Source organism: Carcharhinus amblyrhynchos, chromosome 25 (assembly GCF_965287045.1).
Source record: "Carcharhinus amblyrhynchos chromosome 25, sCarAmb.v2.hapA, whole genome shotgun sequence".
Lineage (NCBI taxonomy): Eukaryota > Metazoa > Chordata > Chondrichthyes > Carcharhiniformes > Carcharhinidae > Carcharhinus > Carcharhinus amblyrhynchos.
In genome coordinates, this window is record NC_137348.1 from 26,206,937 (window position 1) to 26,228,382 (window position 21,446).

Consider the following 21,446-nt stretch of genomic DNA (forward strand, 5'->3'; position numbering starts at 1 on the left):
GAATTAGGCCCAGCCCACTGCCTGCAGCAGCTAGAAACAGTCTGCACTATTTTTTCAATGACTAAATGCATAAGGTTGGGCATAAAAACTTGCCCAAAAATGGACCACAAACTCTTCAATTTTCATGTTAGCTGGACAATTCAAATCAATCTTGTAAAATTCCACCCTTCAAGTTCAAATTCAATAAATCTGACGCGCACCACTGAAAGAATGACCAGATTATTGTAGAATTCCATTCCTTTCACAATGTATTTTAAGAAGGGAACCTGCTACTCCTATCATGTCACTTATATATGAATCAGAGCCCTCTGAAATGGCCAAGAGAGCGATTCATTGATACCAAGGATGCAACCTTATCAATATGTCCCATGTTGAAACAACCCTCAGAAATTGGACTTATTTTACAAGCAAAGTCTCTGCTCCAACTAATATTGATAGATTTTAGACTCAACAATTGGTGTTGGTTTGAAGTCATGTGACTCTGTACCACTCCTACCTTTTTGCTTCTGCATTGATGTCTTGCAACTGAGTGGGAAGATTAGCTTGAGCTGTACAAAATTTCAGTCAACAGGAGGGGTATTTTCAAGATGCAATTAGTTCTCCCAGACATGCTTTCTCTCAATTTCTCCTGAGATGGGTTAATAGCTAACTGCAATCAAACCAATCAACGACATTACCTAAGATCTAGTCAATGTGCCTGTTTGTAAGGAAATCTGTATGAGTGCACATTCTGAAAACAAACAGAATTCTGCAAGTACAAAAGGACACATACTGTGACTTTCCCCCGCTATGCACCAATAACCTAGATGGTAAAATATACAAGTGAGATCACAGAGATTTACCACATACAAATCACAGACTGCCTTCTGTGCACTCAGCCCTTTTACCTATTAAAACATGGGATACAGCCTCTTGTAAAGCTGCTGTTTCTAGATCTTTTAACAAGTAGGGAAGACAGGCACTTCCCTTACAGCTTACTACCGCACTGCTGCCAAATTCTCATGAGGTCAGTGTAGGCTGGTTGGCGCGAGACAGCATTGAGTTCTAAGAAAGAATTTTTTTAATGGAATTTACTGTGGCAGAGGAAGTGCTGCATCTCTGGAATTGAATGCTTAAGCAACTGTAACCCAGACAGAGTGTTTTTTTCCTGCCATTACAGATGGTGAATAAACGAGACAAATTTGACAGCACAGAGAATGACCATTTTGAAAACTAGGACATCTTTCTCACATAGGATACAGTTATATTGTGCAATCACGTAACATTGGCCAAAAGGTGGATCTCGGGGAACTTTTATGATACCTGTTCCAAGTTGAGAAACCATGCATTGATCTTCCAGTCAAACTTATATCTGACTTTGTCAATGAAACTCTGATTGTTGTATATCAGTCATTCCTTTTGTGTGTGCACTGGTTCAGAGAAAGATCTCATACATTGCTGAGAGCACCAGACACTAAAATGAACAGCAAAACGTGTAAACTCCTGAAACGCTGACCCTAAATAACAGACTTAAGTCCTCGCTTTGAAAGACTAAATTGAAACAAAATCTGAAAGGCATATAAATTTCATAGAAGCCGACAAAGAAAATCTGAAGAGAGGTAATTCAATAATTGCTGAAAGAAATTTTGTTTAAAAAATAAGTCGTACCAAGTGAACGTCAAGGAAATTGTCACTGTGGAAGGTACTGAAACAAGCTTACGTGGAAAGGTATTCATTTACTATGATTACACATCTTGATAGGGATGAAACAGTGCCAAATGCCACGTTAAACAGAGTTTGTTGCAGATGCGTTTACCCAGGCCTCAGATTGCCTTTAGATTAAGCTGTGTGCCTGTACTTTTATGTAAATTTTTTTCATTGTTGCTTTGATGCCCCTTACTGTTCAGCAGCAGCTCTCCTGCAGAATAATGGAAGGTTTTTAATGAAACCCAAGTATGTAATTAATCAGTAATGGAAAAGAAGGCCTGCACATATTTAGCTTTTACCATGTTAATGATCTATCACATTGTGCAAGATTACCAGCATGCTCACCACCCCCACATAGATAGGCATTTGAGTTTGTTGTTGTCAGTAATCATGTCAGTTGTTTCTAAAAATAGACAAATCTCTGATAGTCAGTTCTCCACAATGTTACCTTGGAATTACAGTAAGAAGTCTCACCAGGTTAAAGTCCAACAGATTTATTTGGTAGCACAAGCCACTAGCTTTTGAGCACTGCCCCTTCATCAGGTGAGTGGGAGTTTTGTTCACAAACAGGGCATATAAAGACACAAACTCAATTTACAAAATAATGGTTGAAATGCAAGTCTTTACAGGTAATCAAGTCTCAAAGGTACAGACAATGTGAGTGGAGAGAGGGTTAAGCACAGGTTAAAGAGATGTGTATTATCTCCAGCCAAGACAGTTAGTGAGATTTTACAAGCCCAGTCAAGTTGTAGGGGTTACAGATAGTGTGACATGAACCCAAAATCCTGGTTGAGGCCATCCTCGTGTGTGGAACTTGGCAATCAGTCTCTGCTCAGCGACTCTGCGTTGTTGTGTGTCGTGAAGGCCATCTTGAAGAACGCTTACTTGAAGATCAGAAGCTGAATGCACGTGACCACTGAAGTGTTCCCCAATAGGAAGAGAACATTCTTGCCTGGTGATTGTTGAGCAGTGTTCATTCAGCCGTTGTTGTAGCGTCTGCATGGTCTCCCAATGTACCATGCCTCGGGACATCCTTTCCTACAGCACATCTGGTAGACAGCATTGGCCGTGTTGCAAGTGTATGTACCGCGTACCTGGTGGATGGTGTTCTCATGTGAGATGATGGCATCCGTGTCAATGATCTGGCACATCCTGCAGAGGTTGCTGTGGCAGGGTTGTGTGCTGTCATGGTCAATGTTCCCCTGAAGGCTGGGTAGTTTGCAGCAGACAATGGTCTGTTTGAGGTTGTGTGGTTGTTTGAAGCAAGAAGTGAGGGTGGGGAGTGGCCTTGGCGAGATGTTTGTCTTCATCAATGACATGTTGAAGGCTCGGGAAAAGATGTTGTAGCTTCACTTCATTATTTTTCTCCATTAATGGCTTTAGTAGACGTCTTATTTAACCACCTGTAGCACTGATTCAAAGTAATGGATAGGGTAACAGTACTAAATGAATTCTGCCACTGTTTTGCGTTTAAAGATTTTCTGTATATTTTGGGAAAACTCTAGTCTTGAAAAGCAATATAATCTTTGAAGGAGCTAAGCCACCACAGATTCACTTCAAAACTTATTTAAAATAACAGTTTAAAATTTATTACAGCATCTTTAAGATTTATGGGAGAAACCTCTCTTAAATCACTTGGATAAATGATCAGCCTGTCAGAGTCCAATGCATCTCCTTACTTTCAACAAAATCACACATTCAGAGGATGAAACGTATGAAAAAAACTTAAGAACATGTGGAATTGAAATGTTAGGGAATAACGAATGATTGCTAAAATGTTCTTCAACCTGCGTTCTAAAATTTAATTCGGTCAATAAGTGACTGGAGCCCACAGAAAATTAAATTACTCATCAGGAGAGGTGAAAACCTGGCGATATCGTTGTCTATCAATCTAGAAATTCAGCTAATGTTCTGGGTACCCGGATTCGAATCTTGCCATGGCAGATGGTGGATTCGATTAAAAAAAAAAGTGGAATGTAAGAATCTACTGATGACCATGAAACCATTGTCAATTGTTCGAAAAGCCCATCTGGTTCACTAATGTCCTTTAGGGAAGGACATGTGCCGTCCTTACCTGGTCTAGCCTACAAATAACACATTCAACTGCCCTCCGAGGGCAACTAGGAGCGATATCAATGTCCCATGAATTAATAAAAAAAAGCTGTATAACTAGAAATGGTGGACCAAATGCACATTGCTGTGCCTAAGTGGGTAATTATATAATTGTTCATAGCAAACCTAGGGCTCTATGTAAATGCAGCACGTTTAAACAGGTTTTTTATGTTGAAAGGAGTTGTTTAATATTAATTAAATTAGATTTCTGTAAAAGGCAGTAGATTTAAAACACCATAATAAGTTATATGCATTTCCCCATGACTGATCTGCTCTCATTGTTCTTTATTTCCCTCCAACAGCACTGGAAAATGCCATTGCAAAGAAGGGGTGTCCGGTCTGAAATGTAACCAGTGTCAGACCTTGCATTACAAGTTCACTGAAACTGGATGTAGGCCCTGTCAATGTAACAACCTCTCAAACTCATGCGACCATATAACTGGTAAGCACTTGAAAATTCTCAACAGTGAATGACGTTTTGATGGTTGATACAAGATGAGATGTTGTGTATTACCAGAAAACATTACCTGTCATTCATATGTATAAATGTATTGCTTCTAAGCATTTAACGTATTCAGTTTTGTTAGCTGATGCACCTGTTGTGACATTATTGGTATAAAAGAAAACAGCTGGCAGAATGAACTGCTTTATCATTGTGGAGTGCCCCAGAGTTACTTTGATTCAGTCTAAATATCTTAGCGGTGTAACACTAAATGCTATCACCAGGCTTGTTCAGCACACTTAGGCCAATATACTATGAGAAAAATCACACTTGTTCAATATTTGAACCAACAATTGAACCACCAGTGAATTTATACAATCCAAAATGTTCTTTACAATCACACCCCAATTTAAGAGGGGGAGAAAAGCTCATAATTTTACTAGTAGCTATTTTCCCTCAACAGATCATGTATTATTCAACTTGATTGAAATTTCAGTAATCAAAATTGGATTTGCAAAGCTGAAGAGACCTTCTGCAAGATGCATAGCGAATACCAGAGAGTTAGGGGATAAATGCTTCATGTGATTTGGAGAAAAAGCAATCTTTAAAAGAGTAGTGACTTAAAGCTCTGTGACAGTCTTTTTGTTATTTCAACAGCAACTTATGTTTATTGGCACTAAAAAAGATATTAGGATGGATGATAGGGTTTTAGACTTCAGGAATGACCTTAAGAGGAGGAGAGCAAGTTGGAGATGTTTAGGATAGAAATTCCAGGTCTTGGGATGACACAGCTGATGGCATGGTTGCCAATGGTGGGACCCAGTTTTTTGGTTAAGATCAAGCATGGGTTCAAGGATGTGATTAGGTGGAAAGCCTGTTCCTGTCAGCTTGGGACTAATATGTCTCTTCTGTGGGGAACATGAATTCGATTAAATTTGAATTGGTATTTGAGCAAACAAGAGATGGATTAAGGGCTTACCTTACCCACTCTGCACATTGGCTTTGTAACTCGGGAAAGGATTTAAAAATGGAGTGGAAAATCATATCATCAGTATGATTTTAAACTTTCCCTTATGGTGGAATGTCTATTGTCTCAGGTTGTCATGTTTATTTAATTGCCCAGGAATATGGGATGATCTAAAATTTATCTTTGGCAGCACTGCATGATTGTTAGCTCAAACAATAATCCACTGAGTTTTCTTTTTGCAGTAAAACTTTCTCCTACAGACTGTGCTATCCCACAACTCAACCAAATCCAGTCTAATTTTCAGAGATCAGGCAATTTTAACTAGCGTGGTGGTCAGGTTTTGGAACTACAGGCTATGCTCCTGTCCTGGCGTGCTGCACTAATAACATTACAGTAAAATTAAATGAAGCTGTCAAGGAGTTAAATTCACAGCATAACAGGACTGAGAAATGCAAATTACAATTCAGATAAAGTATCTGAATCAGGGCAGCAGAAATTAGTTTAGATATTCCCAAACAAAACATAAGGAAAGCAAATTTTATTATTGTTTTATAATGTTTTTGCACTGTTTTATGCTTCAGGTAAATAGATATATTTACAATGTGTTGTGACCACGTGAAGAGGGATGAAGTGACCTTCCTATTCTTCTATTCCAGGTTTAATTATAACAGGGTTTAATATGAATCTGTAAGGATGTGCTTTGCCAATTCTATAAGAGTCCCATCATTTACCCTTTCCAATAGTAAAGAATTAGCCAGATATATTTTCTTTGTTTTAACAAAGAACAAGATAAGTTCATTGAAACTATTTCCTGAACTTAAAAAGATTCTAAGTAAACCACAACCATCATTCATCAAACATATTCAGCTGGGCCATAAATACAGTTGGCAGATTAAGAGGATTGGCTTATAAGATTTTTATAGTTTATGAAAACTAAATCAGAGGGACATACAGCTAGCTGTTCCTTGGCTGGTCTCAATGCATTCCACGTTGTAACTGTTTTGTTCACTTGCCTTCCTGGATGTCGTTGTATGGAGAAAACCTTCATCTTTTATTCCAAAGAGTCACCATTCACAGTAGATTTCTCTTTTCGGGATGGCTACTTTGCAAAACTGGGCACAATACGTCTGAGAGAGAGGCAGAGAATGCACACAGCTTCAAATCTATGTTCAGAACAGCATTGTCTTTTAACCTCTCTCTCCCATTTGGCAGGCAGTCCTCAATAGTACCTTGCAGGCTGTATACTCCAGAGAAATTCTATTAGTTTGTGTTTGCTGCAGTTACTGTTTCCAAACAGGTAATTTAATTTTGATGTCTTATCTCAAACATTTTATAAAATCTCAGGCTGGTGCAAAGCTGATAGGGGATGGGGCTCTTTCATGCTCCTTAGGGAATTGAGTGTCTGTTACACCTCACATCCCACTAAGTAGAATATGTGTGTGTGTGTGTGAATTCTCACTGCATAGAATTTTCCAGTGTTTTAATTTTGAAAGTCCAACCAGAGAAAAGAATATTTGCAAGATCAGCTGTTTTGTTGGTTGCTGACATTTCGGTCACATGTGCATTCATTTTCTAAAGTTACATTGTGATTTAGATTCAAAGGCGTACAAGCATTCACCAATAGCAGAATACAAAATAGTGCCATGGATTTAAGTTGTTTATAATATGGTGAACATTTTTGACCAGTAGTCTGATTCTTTCATAACCTGAAATATAATTTAAGATAATTGTCAAAATAGCCAGAGGCAGAATGAGGAGTTTTTAAATTTGTAAACACAGCAATTTATTGTGGGCTGGAATACACTGCTTGAAAACATGGGGGAAGTGAACAAATATTTGCCAAGGGGTAAATCTTTCAAAGAGCCAAATATGAGCTGAATGGGTTTCTGAGCTCCTTCTATGTTGTATCATTTTATATTGAATTGTAAGGGAAGATAGCATAGAAGGCAAAACTGCTGCCCAAGGTTATTTACTATGAATGACTAATGTTGCTGCTCAGATGCAGATCTAGAACAACCAGAAAATATGAGTTCAGAATAACATACACAAAACAAACGTAAATCAAGATTGCTATTGAGGATGCCAGCTTAATTCTGGCTTTGGATCAATTCATTTGGTCAAACTGTTTTGGATATGACATTTCAGTTGGACCTGAATAGACTGACCTGCTATTTCCTAACTATCTGCTTGTCCAATCTTTCTTAATCCCTGCCAATGGACTCTATGCCCTACTGCACTATAATACTGCCAACTTACAAGCACCTTGTAAAAAGCTACTCAACTCCTAAGAACAGCCTAAAGTCAAGTAAGGGTCACTATATTGGCAGAAGTTCCACTGGAGTTAAAAGAAAGCTCATTACCAAATAGCTTGCGTATTGGAATTTCAGTGAAAGCCCTGTTTGAGTCAGATAAATACAAAGCATACAATTGGAAGTCATTGTAATGCATACTTTTAGAATGACTCTGGTGCTGTAGAGATGCTTAATCAAAGTTGCAAACAAAGAGCTGCTGGCAGCTGAAGTACATGCAGAGGAGGGAGAGAGACAGCAACAACACGATAGCTTCAATCTGTAGCTTGTCGCCCAGTTTTAAGGAAGCCAGTTTTAACACAAGTGTCTTAGCAATTCAAGAGGCATTAGAAGCTTATGAAGGAAGAAGCAACTAAATCACGATGAAATTTCCAAAGAAAAGTTAGATTCTATTGCTGCCTAGAATATTATGACAATGCTACTTTTGCTTTTGAAATATTCCTATGAACAATTGATGCAACTCTTAGATTGTTTTGAAGAGAAGCCGTATGATCTGAATCTGAGCACTAATGACTGTACATCCTGGCTGTCTGGATTTAATAATTCACTGTGATCTCCATAAATTCCGTTAATCAGGTACCAAGGATCCAAAATGACAAAGTATTACTTCATTAGACTGAAGACTAGTGAAGTTTTCAGGACCTCAAAAGTCCCTTAAATAATTTGGCATGGTGGCACAGTGATCAGAATTGCTACCTCACAGTGTCAGGGACCAGGATTCTGGCCTTGGGTGACAGTGTGAAGTTTGTGCTTTCTCCCTTTCTTTGAACGGGTTTCCTCCGGGTGCTCCGGTTTCCTCCTGTGGTCCAAAGATGTGCAGGTCAGGTGGATTGGCAATGCCAAATTGCCCCTTAGCGTCCCAAGATTAGGGGGATTAGCAGGATAAATAGTAAGATAAGCATGGGTAAGAGTCGATGCAGACTTGATGGGCCAAATGGCGGCCTTCTGCACAGAAGGGATTCTATGATTCTATAAATTATTAGATATCTGAAAATTAGACATGAAGACCTGAATGGATTTGGATACGGAATCCTGAATTTAACAGCCATAGGAACAAAGTGTAGCATCTCAAGTATCACTTTAGCCATAATTTCTAAATACATGTGAGGCATACCATCGGTTAATGTGAGTATGTCCCAGTTTTTATAATCGATATTTTCTGCGTTTTAATATCACCGACCACTCCACTTTGTGTCTCCTACAAAGTTCCTTTCTTTGTCGCATATCTGGGTGTTTGATCTTGGGGATTACAATAGATTTATTTTATTTCCCAGCTTTTGACTGCTTATCATATACTGCCATATCACATATTCTTCTCTCCCTATATTCATTCCATCCATCCTCCATTTCAGCTATGGCTCAATTGGTAGTACTCTCACCTCTCGATCCGAAGGTCATGAGTTCAAATTGGAGTCTCACTCTGGTGCAGTAGTGAGGGAGTGCTTTTTTTAGATGAGACGTGCTGACCTTCTCTCTTGAGGGCGTTAGCTATTTAGTTTCTAGTCATCGTATCGGACAGAGACCTCAGGCTATAAACTGGTTGAACTTGCACGATATTTGTTAGTAATATTGGAGCACACAAAACACACAAGTGGGCCAGAATCCATTGCTAATCTCCAAGGCAGTAACATACCATGCTTGTGGGCTTGCTTCATCATGATCTCCAGGGCTGGTCATAACTGTGGGTGCGGTTAATGAGGCAACTTTGTTTAATTCTCAATAATCAATCGTTAATCGCCAGGAACTATCAGGCTTCCTGATCGGCCAGACACATTGATGCCACAAGTTGCAATACTTCCTGCTAGAACAGACTTATTACTTGCAAAATTTTGTTTTTGTTTGTTTGAGAAACCTATCCTGTTTCTGTGGTTTTGGGTTGGGGCTGTTTATGACCACCTCACCCATTGTTGCCCACATTTATGCTCAAAGTCATGTTTATGCTTGGCAAAGACAAATATATGCTGTTTGATAATTTCCTGCAATTCCAAATTGTCAAACACATCTAAGGATTTTACCCACAACTGATCAATCGTATAAATTCTTTCAGAGTATGTTCCAGCAGGAACCTCTATCCGGGCCTCAGCTATTTCCCCTGTGTGGGCGACATGGTAGCACAATGGTTAGCACTGCTGCTTCACAGCTCCAGGGGTCTGGGTTCGATTCCTGACTTGGGCCACTGTCTGTGTGGAGTTTGCACATTTTACTCCTGTCTGCGTGGGTTTCCTCCAGATGCTGTAGTTTCCTCCCACAGTGCAAAGATGTGCAGGTTAGGTTGATTGGCCATGCTAAATTGCCCCTTAGTGTCCTGAAATGCATAGATTAGAGGGATTAGCGGGTAGACTATGTAGGGATATGGGAGTAGGGCCTGGGTGGGATTGTGGTCGGTGCTGACTCGATGGCCTCTTTCTGCACTATAGGGATTCTATGATCTGCCAAATGCAGTAGTTCACTGGGTCAAATGACAAGTAACATTTCCTCATCAGGTCAGTGCCAAGAATATGTTCGACTTCAGGATGTAACTAATATTGCCGGGTGATAACAGACAAGGTCCCCCAGCCTAAAGTCTAAAAGGCTAGTTTGAAATCTCTCTTGAGAATGGCCTGTAAATCTGCTTAATATAATGGTTCTTTTAATGCACTGAGATAGATCCATTTCTCTGGATATGTTAAGGGTGGTGCAGGATCCCCAAGTGCCCCATAAAAATTTGGTGGGGTGGCCTCCTATCTCACCGTCTACTAGTGGTTGCCCCACACCATCCCATTTGGTATTATGCACCTATACCAGAGAGGCCCAACACCATCGTGCGGTAATACTTTATCCCGAAAGTTGAGGCTACGAGGAGTTATGGTAATTGGTTATGGGTGAATGCCTGTGCTTGTCCCTGGGGTCCCTCCAGCAGCAGGGTCCAGGCTGCAGCTCCTGAGGGAATGAGCAAGGTGCTCAGCATTCCCTGGCACAGTGATCTGGATGGCTGCAGTTATAACATTTGTCCTGTGGGGATGGTCCCCCCTGGCTCGAGTTACACCCCCCTCCCCCTTTCTCCTGGGTCTGCCCTGTTATTACCTCCTGCAGTCAATATGGTGCCCTTCATTTCCTGAAGGATTCCACCTCCAGTGTTCTGAGATCAAGTGATGTTGAATGGACCGAGACATTTAAACACATCAGCAGGAGTTTCTTTCTCTTCTGCATTGTCAAGCCCATGCAAGGCTCTTCACTGATGAACGCGATCAAGAAGATTGTGTGAGAATTGGAAGAGGGTTTGAACACAAGGATCATTTTCAATATCTGTAACAACTTAGCGACTTTAAATGGCGTAGTATAGGTTCCAGGGTGTTGATTATTCTCTGGGCTTGTATCTGTTCGTGATTGGTTTATGGGAATGGGTTCTGATGTTGCTGAGGGCATTGGACTCTCTGTCCGGGGGGAGGAGGTACCCACTCCCATTCCTGATCTCCCTCTCTTTCCCTATAACTCTGTGCTGCCTTCTCTAATTCTCCTCAATCAACCTTGTCATTCTCCTCATTATTTTCATTTGGTGCTGCATCACTGAATGCACAAATCATACCTTTCTGAATTAGTAGTTGTGACTTAAGTTTGTCAGTGTCCTGTGACCTTTTGAATGGTCTGCAGTTTCATATTTGTCTTCCCTATTTGTTTTATGGCAGACTTCAACTGCTGCCTGTAGACTGACACATTTATCGATGAGTTTAACAATATCCTGATTGGCAGAATCGTGTTCACTAATGGCTCTTTTTCCTGATAAACTCTTTCGCACTGGGCTTGAAACTGATTCATATGCACTAAGTTTTTTCGAACTTTCTACTTCCCCACAAGAACTCTCTGGCTTAATTCCAACTTTTCTTGTTTCAGGACTTGTACTTCCTGTTTTAATTTGCTGTTCTCTATTTTGACTTCATTTAATTGTCATCAACAACTCAAAGAACAAAGAAAATTACAGCACAGGAACAGGCCCTTCAGCCCTCCAAGCCTGCACTGACCATGCTGCCCAGCTTAACTAAAACCCCCTATGCTTCTGGGGGCCATATCCCTCTATTCCCATCTCATTCATGTACTTGTCGAGACGCCCCTTAAAAGTCACTACTATATCCACTTCCACACCTCCCCCAGCAACGAGTTCCAGCATTCTCTGTGTAAAAAAAATCTGCCTCGTACATCTCTCTTAAAACTTACCCCTTGCACTTTAAACCTATGCCCCCTAGTAATTGATTCTTCCACCCTGGAAAAAGCTTCTGATTATCCACTCAGTCCATGCCTCTCATAATCTTGCAGACTTCTCATAGAGCATAGAAACCCTACAGTGCAGAAGAGGTCATTTGGTTTATTGAGTCTGCACCAACTCTGACAGAGTACCTTGGCTCGGCTCAACCCCTTCCCTATCCCCATAACATTTCCCATAGCCTAATCCATCTAACCTGCAAACCTTTGGAGTGTGGGAGGAAATCAGATCACCTGGAGGAAACCCATGCAAACAAGGGGAGAATGTGCAAACTCCATGCAGACAGTCACCCAAGCCCAAATTGAACCTGGGTTCTTGGAGATGTGAGGCAGCAGTGCTAATCACTGTGCCACCATACTGCCCTGTGCTGGAGAGTTAATTAGTTTACTTATGCGCTTGCCTTGCCTCAGTAGGGCTTTTCTGCAATATTTGTCTCAGGGTGATCCAGAACCCTCCACTGCTTTATCAGCGTAATTGGCCCATTTGGGCCATTTTCTCTTCAGATATCCTAGAACGGTCTCCCATTCTGGCCCTTCACTTTTCACAGGACTACTTACATGCCAAACAGCATAAACAGCAAGTGATAGACAGAACTAAGCAATCCCATGACCAACGAATCAGATAAAGTTCTGCAGTCCTGCCACATCCAGTTATGAATGGTGGTGGAAAATTAAACAATTCAGTAGAGGAAGAGTTTCCACAAATATCCCCACGTTCAATGATGGAGGAGCCCAACACATCAGTTCAAAAGATAAGGCTGAAGCATTCACAGCAGTCTTCAGCTAGAAGTAACGAGTGGGTAATCCATCTCAGCCTCCTCCAGTAATCCCCAGCATTTTAGATGCCACTCTCCAGCCAATTCGATTCACTCCACGTGATAGCCAGAAATCATAGAAAAACTACAGCACAAACAGGCCCTTCGGCCCACAAGTTGCACCGATCTTATCTCTACCTACTAGGCTTACAAATAACCCTCGATCCTATTAAGTCCCATGTACGCATCCAGAAGTCTCTTAAAAGACCCTAATGAACCACCACCGACAGCAGCTGATTCCACTCACCCACCACCCTCTGAGTGAAAAACTTACCCCTGACATCTCCTCTATACCTACTCCCCAGCACCTTAAACCTGTGTCCTCTTGTGGCAGCCATTTCAGCCCTAGGGAAAAGCCTCTGAGTCCACCTGATCAATACCCCTCATCATCTTATACACCTCTATCAGGTCCCCTCTCATCCTTCGTCTCTCTAAGGAGAAAAGATCGAGCTCTCTCAACCTATCTTCATTAGGCATGTAACATCCTTGTAAATCTCCTTTGCACCCTTTCAATGGCTTCCACATCCTTCCTGTAAATGTTTGGAGGTACTAGATGCTGCAAAGGCAATGGACCCTAATAAAATTCTGGCAATAGTACTGAAGATTTTTGCTCCAGAACATGTTGTTGCCCTAGCCAAGTTCTTCCAGTACAGTTACAACATTGGCATCTACCTAATAATGTGGAAAATTGTCCAGATATATCCTGTACACAAAAAGCAGGACAAATCCAACCTGGCCAATTACCACCCAATCAGTCTACTCTCAGTCATCAGTAGTGATGGAAGGGGTCATCAACAGTTCTATCAAGCAGCACCTGCTCAGCAATAACCTGCTCAGTGACGCCCAGTTTGGGTTTTGCCAGGGTTACTTAACTCCTTACCTCATTACAGCCTTGGTTTAAACATGGACAAAAGAGCTGAATTCCAGAGGTGAAGTGAAACTAATGGTCCTTGATATCACTGCTGCATTCAACTGAGTGTGGCATCGAGGAGCCTAGCAAAACTGGAATCAATGGGTATAAGGGGTGAACTCCCCACTGCTTGGCACATAGGAAGTTGATTGTGGTTGTGGAAGGTCAGTCATGTCAGCTCCAGGGCATCTCTGCAGGAATCCCCCAGGGTTGTGTCTTAAGCCCAAACATCTTCAGCTACTTCTTCAATAGCCTTTCTTCCATCAGAAGATCAGAAGTGGAGATGTTCACCAATGATTGGGCAAAGTTCAGCACCATTTGTGACTCCTCAGATACTGAGGCAGCCCATGTTCAAATGCAACAAGATCTGGACAATATTCAAAATGGAGCTGACAGGTGGCAAGTGCTGTTACCATTAGTGATTCTCACCCTTGGAGTTACCATTGACTAGAAACTCAACACAGTGGCTGCAAGAGCAGGTCAGAGACTAGGAAGGCTGCGGTGAGTAACTCACCTCCTGACTCTCCAAAGCCTGTCTATCATCTGCAAGCACAGTCAGGAGTGTGATAGAATATACTTCACTTGTCTGGATGGGTGCAGCTCCAACAACACTCAAGAAGCTTGACACCATGCAGGATAAAGCAGCCCACTCGATTGGCACCACATCCATTCCCTTTACCACCAACACTCAGTACACACTGTTGCTACTATCTACAAGATGCACTGCAGCAATTCACTAACGATCCTTAGACAGCATCTTCCAAACTCACAATCCCTCCTATCTGAAAGGACAAGGGCAGCGGATATATGAGAACACCACTACCTGCAAGTTTCCCTCCAAGCAAATCACTATCCTGACTATATGTATCACTGTTCCTTTACAGTCACTGAGTCAAAATCCTGAAAATCCCTGAAAATGGTCAATATGTGCACTGCAATGATTCAGAAAAGTAGCTCCCCACCACCTTCTAAAGGGCAACAAAGGATGGGCAATAAATGCTGGCCAGCCAGTGACACCCATGTCCCATGAATGAATCAAAAATAATTATTGTTTGTCCAATACCTGTGGTAGAACACGGCATGACCATAACGCAATCCCTTGACCATTCCCACCTGTAATTATTGCCAGCTTATTTGGGATCCATTTAGCTCTGCTCCTTTCACCCACTTAGGTTCTGGCCACCACATGGGACTGGTTCCTCTTAGTTCAGCCTTGGGCTGGATGATTGTGGTGTTGGAGGTTTGCTGGTCTGACTCAGGGCAATTCAACAATTACCTGTTATTGGGCCCATCCGAGGACACCAGAATGGTAACCCCTCTTGTCTCTTGAGGGTGTCAACTGTTTAGTTTCTAATTATCGTACGGACAAACACCCCACACTATAAACTGGTTCAACTTAAGTTTATTCATAATACTTGAGCACACAAAACACACAAATACTCAATATATGTTCCTTCTTAAAGATCATGTGTTTGGCTCATTACATTTATCTATGACAGATCACAAAACTCACAACCTCGTCTTAAAATACTACCCGTTTTGTAATGAACTGGCCAGGTTCATACCACTGGGCTATCGTCTTCTCTGAGCTTCAAACTCCGAGGGATGATCTTACTGTTGTGCCCTGCTAGCCGATGGGTAGGGCAAGCTGGTAAAATCACGAGAGAGCCGAGAAATCAGGAATAATTGTTATTTTAATGTGAATTGGAATGTAATTAACAAGCACAGGACAGAATTGTCCAGGCTCACTCACTCACCCCCCCCCCCCCCCCCCCCCCCCCCCCGGCCCCCAAATAAACAGGGACCTGTTGTGAAGGCTCGTCAGTAGAACCGGAAGCCACTGAGTTCTGGGGCATGGGGGGTTGCCCCTGGGCAGTGCCAGGATGCCAGACTCAGTGCCCTCCTTGCATTACCCACTAGGAAGCGGCTATATGTAGCAGGGGCTGTGTAACAGCTCTCTGCTGTTCTCAGAGCAGATGCCTGCACCTGTGTAGTTGTACCCTCTGCTGCTATCAGCCTGCTTTCAGATGATTTAAGCTCCTCCCCCTTTTCCTACTGGCAAGAAACAGAGTTCAGGGTTTTCTCATGCACAGGGTGCATAAGATTCGACATTTGGACATGAAAAATGTGTCCGAAACTCTCCTGTTTTTACACTCACTCTGGATTTAGACTTTTTTCATAAGATCGCCCCCAGGGTCGTCTTTCACGATGGTTCATGATGGGTTGTTGCTGCTGATACCATGAATCTTCCACCTTTACACTATTTCTTCTTGCTTGTTCAAGACCCCCTCAATGTTGAGATCATTTGTCCAAGGGTTCTGAAAACAGGACAATCTGTTCCATTGTTCCTATTAATAGTAACCTTTGTAACCACAGAGGTCAAACAGCCCCCTATTCCAAGGCCCTGCTCAGCCAGCGGTCTGGTTTCACTTCTCATTTCCTTCTTGCTATAGACTGAACCACAAACTCAACTTTTTATAGATGTTTGAGTTTGGCCACTTTCCTGTCATGCTTTGAAGAAGTCTTGTTATTAGCCATGCGGCTACAGATGTTAAATTGAAGCCCTGTGTGATGATAGTCTGCCTTTAGTAAATGTATTTGTATCACATTTCTTGTAAGGAATATGTTTAAAATTCAATTCTGTTTTACACGGTGTCAATTTGTCTGGGCACCAAATAGCTCACTTGCTGAGAATGCAGTTGACTATTGATTGCTATTAGCTAGCGATGTGTTTGTTAATCTGAGTTAATGCATTTTTGTTTATTTGGGTTTTTCCCTCTGGTTTCAGAGTAGGGTTTTGATTAGGTTGATTGACAGAGACAATCATGTGCTTAAGGGGAGAAGCTAAGTTTACAAGGAAAAGCAGACAGTCACTGTTGGGTTCCCTGTCTCGGTCTGTCTCTCTTGGTCTCTTTCTCTCTGGAGAGTGCTGTTAGGGACTTGCTGAGAGAAATATGTCATTTCCTCTGTCTCTCTCCAAAAGTGTTCTGGAGGCTCTAGGACTGGCAGCCCAAGTACAAGCATGTTAGCCTATGTGTCCTAATTGATTTTGAAGAGGAGTTTAAGCCTACAAGAGAAATATTGCTTGAATTGGAACTAATAAAGATAGATTAGCAGTTAAAAACCATATCTTGTCATGTTTAAGTCTTGGTCAATTGGCAAATAATAAGCTTTTTTTTAATAATGTTTATCTGCATTGTTAAATAAAGTTTGTTTTGCTTCCTGGTATTTCAATAGAATCACACCTGGAGTGAAACACACTATCCTCACAGTAATGAGAAAATAAAAAAAACTGTTGGGGTCTGGTCCAGCTTCAGGAAATACTTATATTTCACCTAACACCTGTATGTGCCCTAAGGCTGACGTAAAAGATCCCATGGTACTGTATTGAAGAAGAGCAGTGAAGTTATTTTCCTGAAACTTGAACTCTATTTCTCTTTCCAAAGGTCCTGCATGACCTGCTGAGTATTTCCAGAATTCTCTGTTTCTTCACTTTACTCCTTTGTTCATTCCTTTTAGGCAATAAGTCCCTTTTATTGTTTGATGGGATGTGGGCATTGCTGACCAAGCCAGCGTTTATTACCTGTCTCTAATTAAAATGTGGTGGTGATCTGCCTTCATCAACCATTGCAGTCCATGTGGTGCACATATACCCACAGTGCTGATATAGAGACAGTTTCAGGATTTTGACCCAGAGGCAGTGAAGGAATAACACTTTATTTCTAAGTCAGGATGGTGAGTGGCTTGGAGAGGAACTTGCAGGTGATGGTATTCCCATGTATCTGCTGCCCTTGTCCTTCGAGATGATAGTGGCTGTGGATTTGGAAGGTGCCATCAAAGATGTCTTGGTGAGCTCTGCAGTGCATCTGGTAGATGGCACACATTGCTGCTACTGTGTGTCGGTGGTGGAGGGAGTGCACACTGGAAGTGATAGATGGGATGCCAGTCAAGTAGGGCTGCTTTGTTCTTGATGGCTTCAATTTAACATCTGTAGCCGCATGGCTAATAACAAGACTTCTTCAAAGCATGATAGGAAAGTGACCAAACACTCAAGCTTCTTGAGTGTTGCTGGAGCTGCACTCACCCAGGCCAGTGGAGAATTTCCATTACACTCCAATGTTGTAGATGGTAGACAGATTTTAGGGGCTTCAGAACGTGAATTACTTGCTGCAGGATTCCCAGCCTCTGACTTGCTCTTGTGAGCATTGTATTTATCTGGCTAGTCCAATTTAGTTTCTGGTCAATGGTAATTCCCAGGATGTTGAGTGGAGGATTCAGCAATGGTAATGCCACTGAATGGATAGGAGGTGGGTTAGATTCTCTCTTATTGGTGATGGTCATTGCCTGGCACTTGTGCATCATGCCTATGCCAACCTAACAGCACCAGCCTGTGCCACGGGGCGGGCCCCAGTTGGAGTTTCATGGGAGACAGAGGAATTCATTCAGATTTGGGTTGTAGGTCAGGAGTGGAGAGAGGCATAGGAGATGCTGGTGATGGCTGTTGGAGGTGGAGATGAGTGCTGGCTCTGACTGTGGCAGTGGGGGGATTGGTTTTCTCACCAGAAACAACACTCTCCCATTTTTCAGTAAGATCGTCCCCTATATTTCATATTTTTCTTTTTAACACAGTGGGGGTGATTTTGACCCCACACTCATTGTCTGCAGGAATCGCAATGTTGGGGGGTGGGGGGAGGGGGAGGGGTGGGTGGGGGGAGGGTGGGGGGTGGGGGGGAGGAGTTGCTCAAATTCTGGTGACGTTCAAAATCATGAATCTTGCTGCTGAGATCATTGAACTGATTTAAATACATTATCATGTTATCATGTTATTAAAGACCCCCCCACCCCCCGCCACATATCGAGCCCATGACGTCACTGTTGGCACGGTTTACAACATGTACACCCAGATGTAAACCTATCACGGGGATCCCCCGGGGCGTAACGGTGAATATAGCCGCCAGGGGAGAGGAATATGGCCAGTGCCCTGGTGATGCCCCTGGCTTTTGGCTAGGATCAAGTGTAGTATCTGTTATTACATCCCAGGCTAGGGTAGGGTCAGTGATCAGGGCAGCTTTTGAGATTTAACCAAGATGTTGCCTGATGCAATTTTTCAAAGCCATCTCAGTCTTTTGGTTAAGATGAAGTGTCAGATCAAGCCCAAGATGGGGTGCAATGCTTTGATCTCATGGGGACCATGAATTGGATTCAATTTGAACTTAGTTTATTGAATGGAATGTTTTTTTTAAATGTCCGCAACAAAACTTGGCACTATGACCATGCCAACTGATGTCGGGAGGCAGTGTCAAGAACAAACCCCAATAGGAGACTCATGGGGGAGTGGAGGGGATTAATTTATTTGTGATGGTGGGGGTGGGGGTGGGGAGCGGACATGAGAGATGTGAATGCTGGCAATGGGTGTTTGGGGTGGATGCCAGATTTGACTGTGTGGGGTGGGGGGGTAGTTGGGAGGGAAGGAGTCTAATGTTCTGGGGTAAGATGGGGGGTTGCCGGTGCTGACTGTTGAGGAGGGAGGGGGAGGGCAGATGTGGAATGCTGCACTGATGGAAGCGTGTTTCCCTGGAGAGAGACACACCATTACATGCTGTTTCTCTCACCAGATACAACAGTCTGCCACATTTTGGTAACGTTTCACTGAGTAAGATAAGGCTGATCTAGACATTTTCAATACAAAATGCTGATAGTATTATCTGTTTTCTTTTGAAAGCATCTCAGTAAAGTCAACATTATAATTATTCAAATTGATCTTTGGATCTGTTGATTAAAATAGACAATAACAGGCAAGGGCAATGCAGCTCATTTCAGGAGTTGTGCCAATGTGTAGAACAGCAAGGGGGGCTAAATGAATCTGGAGCACACTGTTGTTTGTCTCTGAATGTTAAAAAGAATTAAGAAGTCCCACAACACCAGGTTAAAGCCAACAGGTTTATGTAGTAGCAAAAGTCACTAGCTTTCAGGGTGCTGCTCCTTCGTCAGATAAATGGGAGTTCTGTTCACAAACAGGGCATATAAAGACACAAACTCAATTTACAAAATAATGGTTGGAATGTGAGTCTTTATAGGTAATCAAGTCTTAAAGGTACAGACAATAAGAGGAGAGAGACTTAAGCACATGTTAAAGAGATGTGTATTGTCTTCAGACAGGATAGTTAATGAGATTTTGCAAGCCCAGGCAAGTCTACCAAAATGTACTACCTTTTTCCAATTTCCTTCAGTGCTCTCTATTCAAAGATGTCAGTTTATTTATAGGGAATGAGTTGGCACTCCGATCTTCTCTTCTTCTACCCCCACTGCTCCCCAAAAGCGAGGTCCTTGATCTTCACAAATCCAATGCCTATGACCAGCCATTTTGGTTATATCTTTCAACCTCCTCTTTCTTGGTGTGTGTGTCATTTTCCATTTGTTTTCCTGTGAAGTGGCTTGGGGTTATTTTTGTGTCAAAAGGCACAAAATAAATGGAAGTTGTTGTTGATTTCATTGTCTCATTCTGACAGCCAGAGGGAATTGCTGAGCAGAGGTAAGAGTAAAATCACAAATCGCAAAAAAAGAGTAAAATCAGAGGGTGCGATCTTACTGGCTCCTCCTGTCGATGGATTGGTGTGGCGAGCCAGTAAGATAGAATGAGAGGCCAAAAATGGGGTTTATGCCCAGTTTCTCACCTGTCCTGAACTTACCAGTACTGTTTGGCCACCGAAATCAGCTTCACTCCCAAAAAGGGTACAAAGTCGATTTCAGTATTCAATTATTGAGTCCTGGACGCTATTATCTGGGCTCACTTCCTCTTCGGTTGGGAATCACAACTGGCCTCCATCAGTGGAGACCAGACATGATGGCCTCACCAGTGTAACTGGAAGCCATTGAAGTCCCCTGGGTGACTGGGAGCAGGACTGGGGCTAGTGCCCATGGGGCAAGGTCAGCCTGGCACTGCTCATTGGGCATCTTGACACTACAAACAGACACTGGCACTGCCCACCAGGCACCTTGGCAGTGCCAGGAGTTGTGCCAAGTGGGTGGGGGTCTGAGAGGGGTGGAGCCTGTGGAGGGTGGGGCAATGATGGAGTGGGGGAGCAGCTCCTCAATGAGGCGAGGCGGGGAGGAACTTTGCAGGGGAGGAGAGGGAGTAACTCTGCAGTGGTGGTGTTCGGTGGGAATTGGGGGGAAGGGAGGAACTCTGCAGAGCTGGTGATCAGGGAGGGAATTTAACTTTGCAGACAGGAGGATATTTGGTGGGGGGGGGGGTACGTGGTGGCAACTCTGCAGATGGGGGTGTGATTGATGGGCTGCGGGAGAGGGATTGTAATGTCTGTGGCTGGGGAGGGAATGTGATGTGATCTCCCAGTACAGTGGGAGATCAGGGTGCCTTCGCAGTGGTGCCCCAAGAGCTCAGTAGCCAGTTTCACTGGTGAGCTTAGGCTCCACCCCCACTGGTGAGCATCACATCCTGGCTCTTTTTTAGCACTGAGAGCCATGGGATTGTGGCTCGCAGCTTGCCCAAAAAGCTGACACAATTCTCTCCCGTTTTCCTACCCATTTGGCACTTAATTTTTAGAAAACAGGAGACAGGCTGTTTTGATGGTTCAGTAAGTTTTCAGAGTTATATGGGAAATTCCAAAGTTTGACATCCGGCTTGTGTAACGTTAGCTGATCTGAAACTGCATGGCAATGAAGTTAAAACTGGCCTTAGCATCCCAGATTGGAAAAAGAGGTGAACAGTGTGGATGAATGTATAAATCAGCCAGAGTTCCCACTGTTACTATATTGTCAGCAAACAGTGGCATCAAATGACAGCAGAATGAAGGATATCTGTGCTGCATCTCTTGGTGGCACAGCCTGCCAATGTTTACTGCTCATGATCACATGGGGGTAATAATTATTTGGGTAAGGGACCAGAGAACAATTGCAACTGCAAACAAAATCTGTCCCCTGGAAAGTGACTAGCACCTTCAGGAGAGGA

General features: G+C 42.7%; 1 protein-coding gene across 1 annotated transcript in view; it reads left to right on the forward strand.

Moving 5' to 3' along the window:
• LOC145358198 (multiple epidermal growth factor-like domains protein 9) overlaps positions 1-21,446 on the forward strand; it is a 325,223-nt gene that overhangs the window by 175,899 nt on the left and 127,878 nt on the right. Inside the window, exon 3 of the mRNA XM_080211982.1 lies at positions 4,101-4,240. Within this exon, the coding sequence (XP_080068108.1) occupies positions 4,101-4,240 (140 nt within the window). The remainder of the gene's footprint in view (positions 1-4,100; positions 4,241-21,446) is intronic.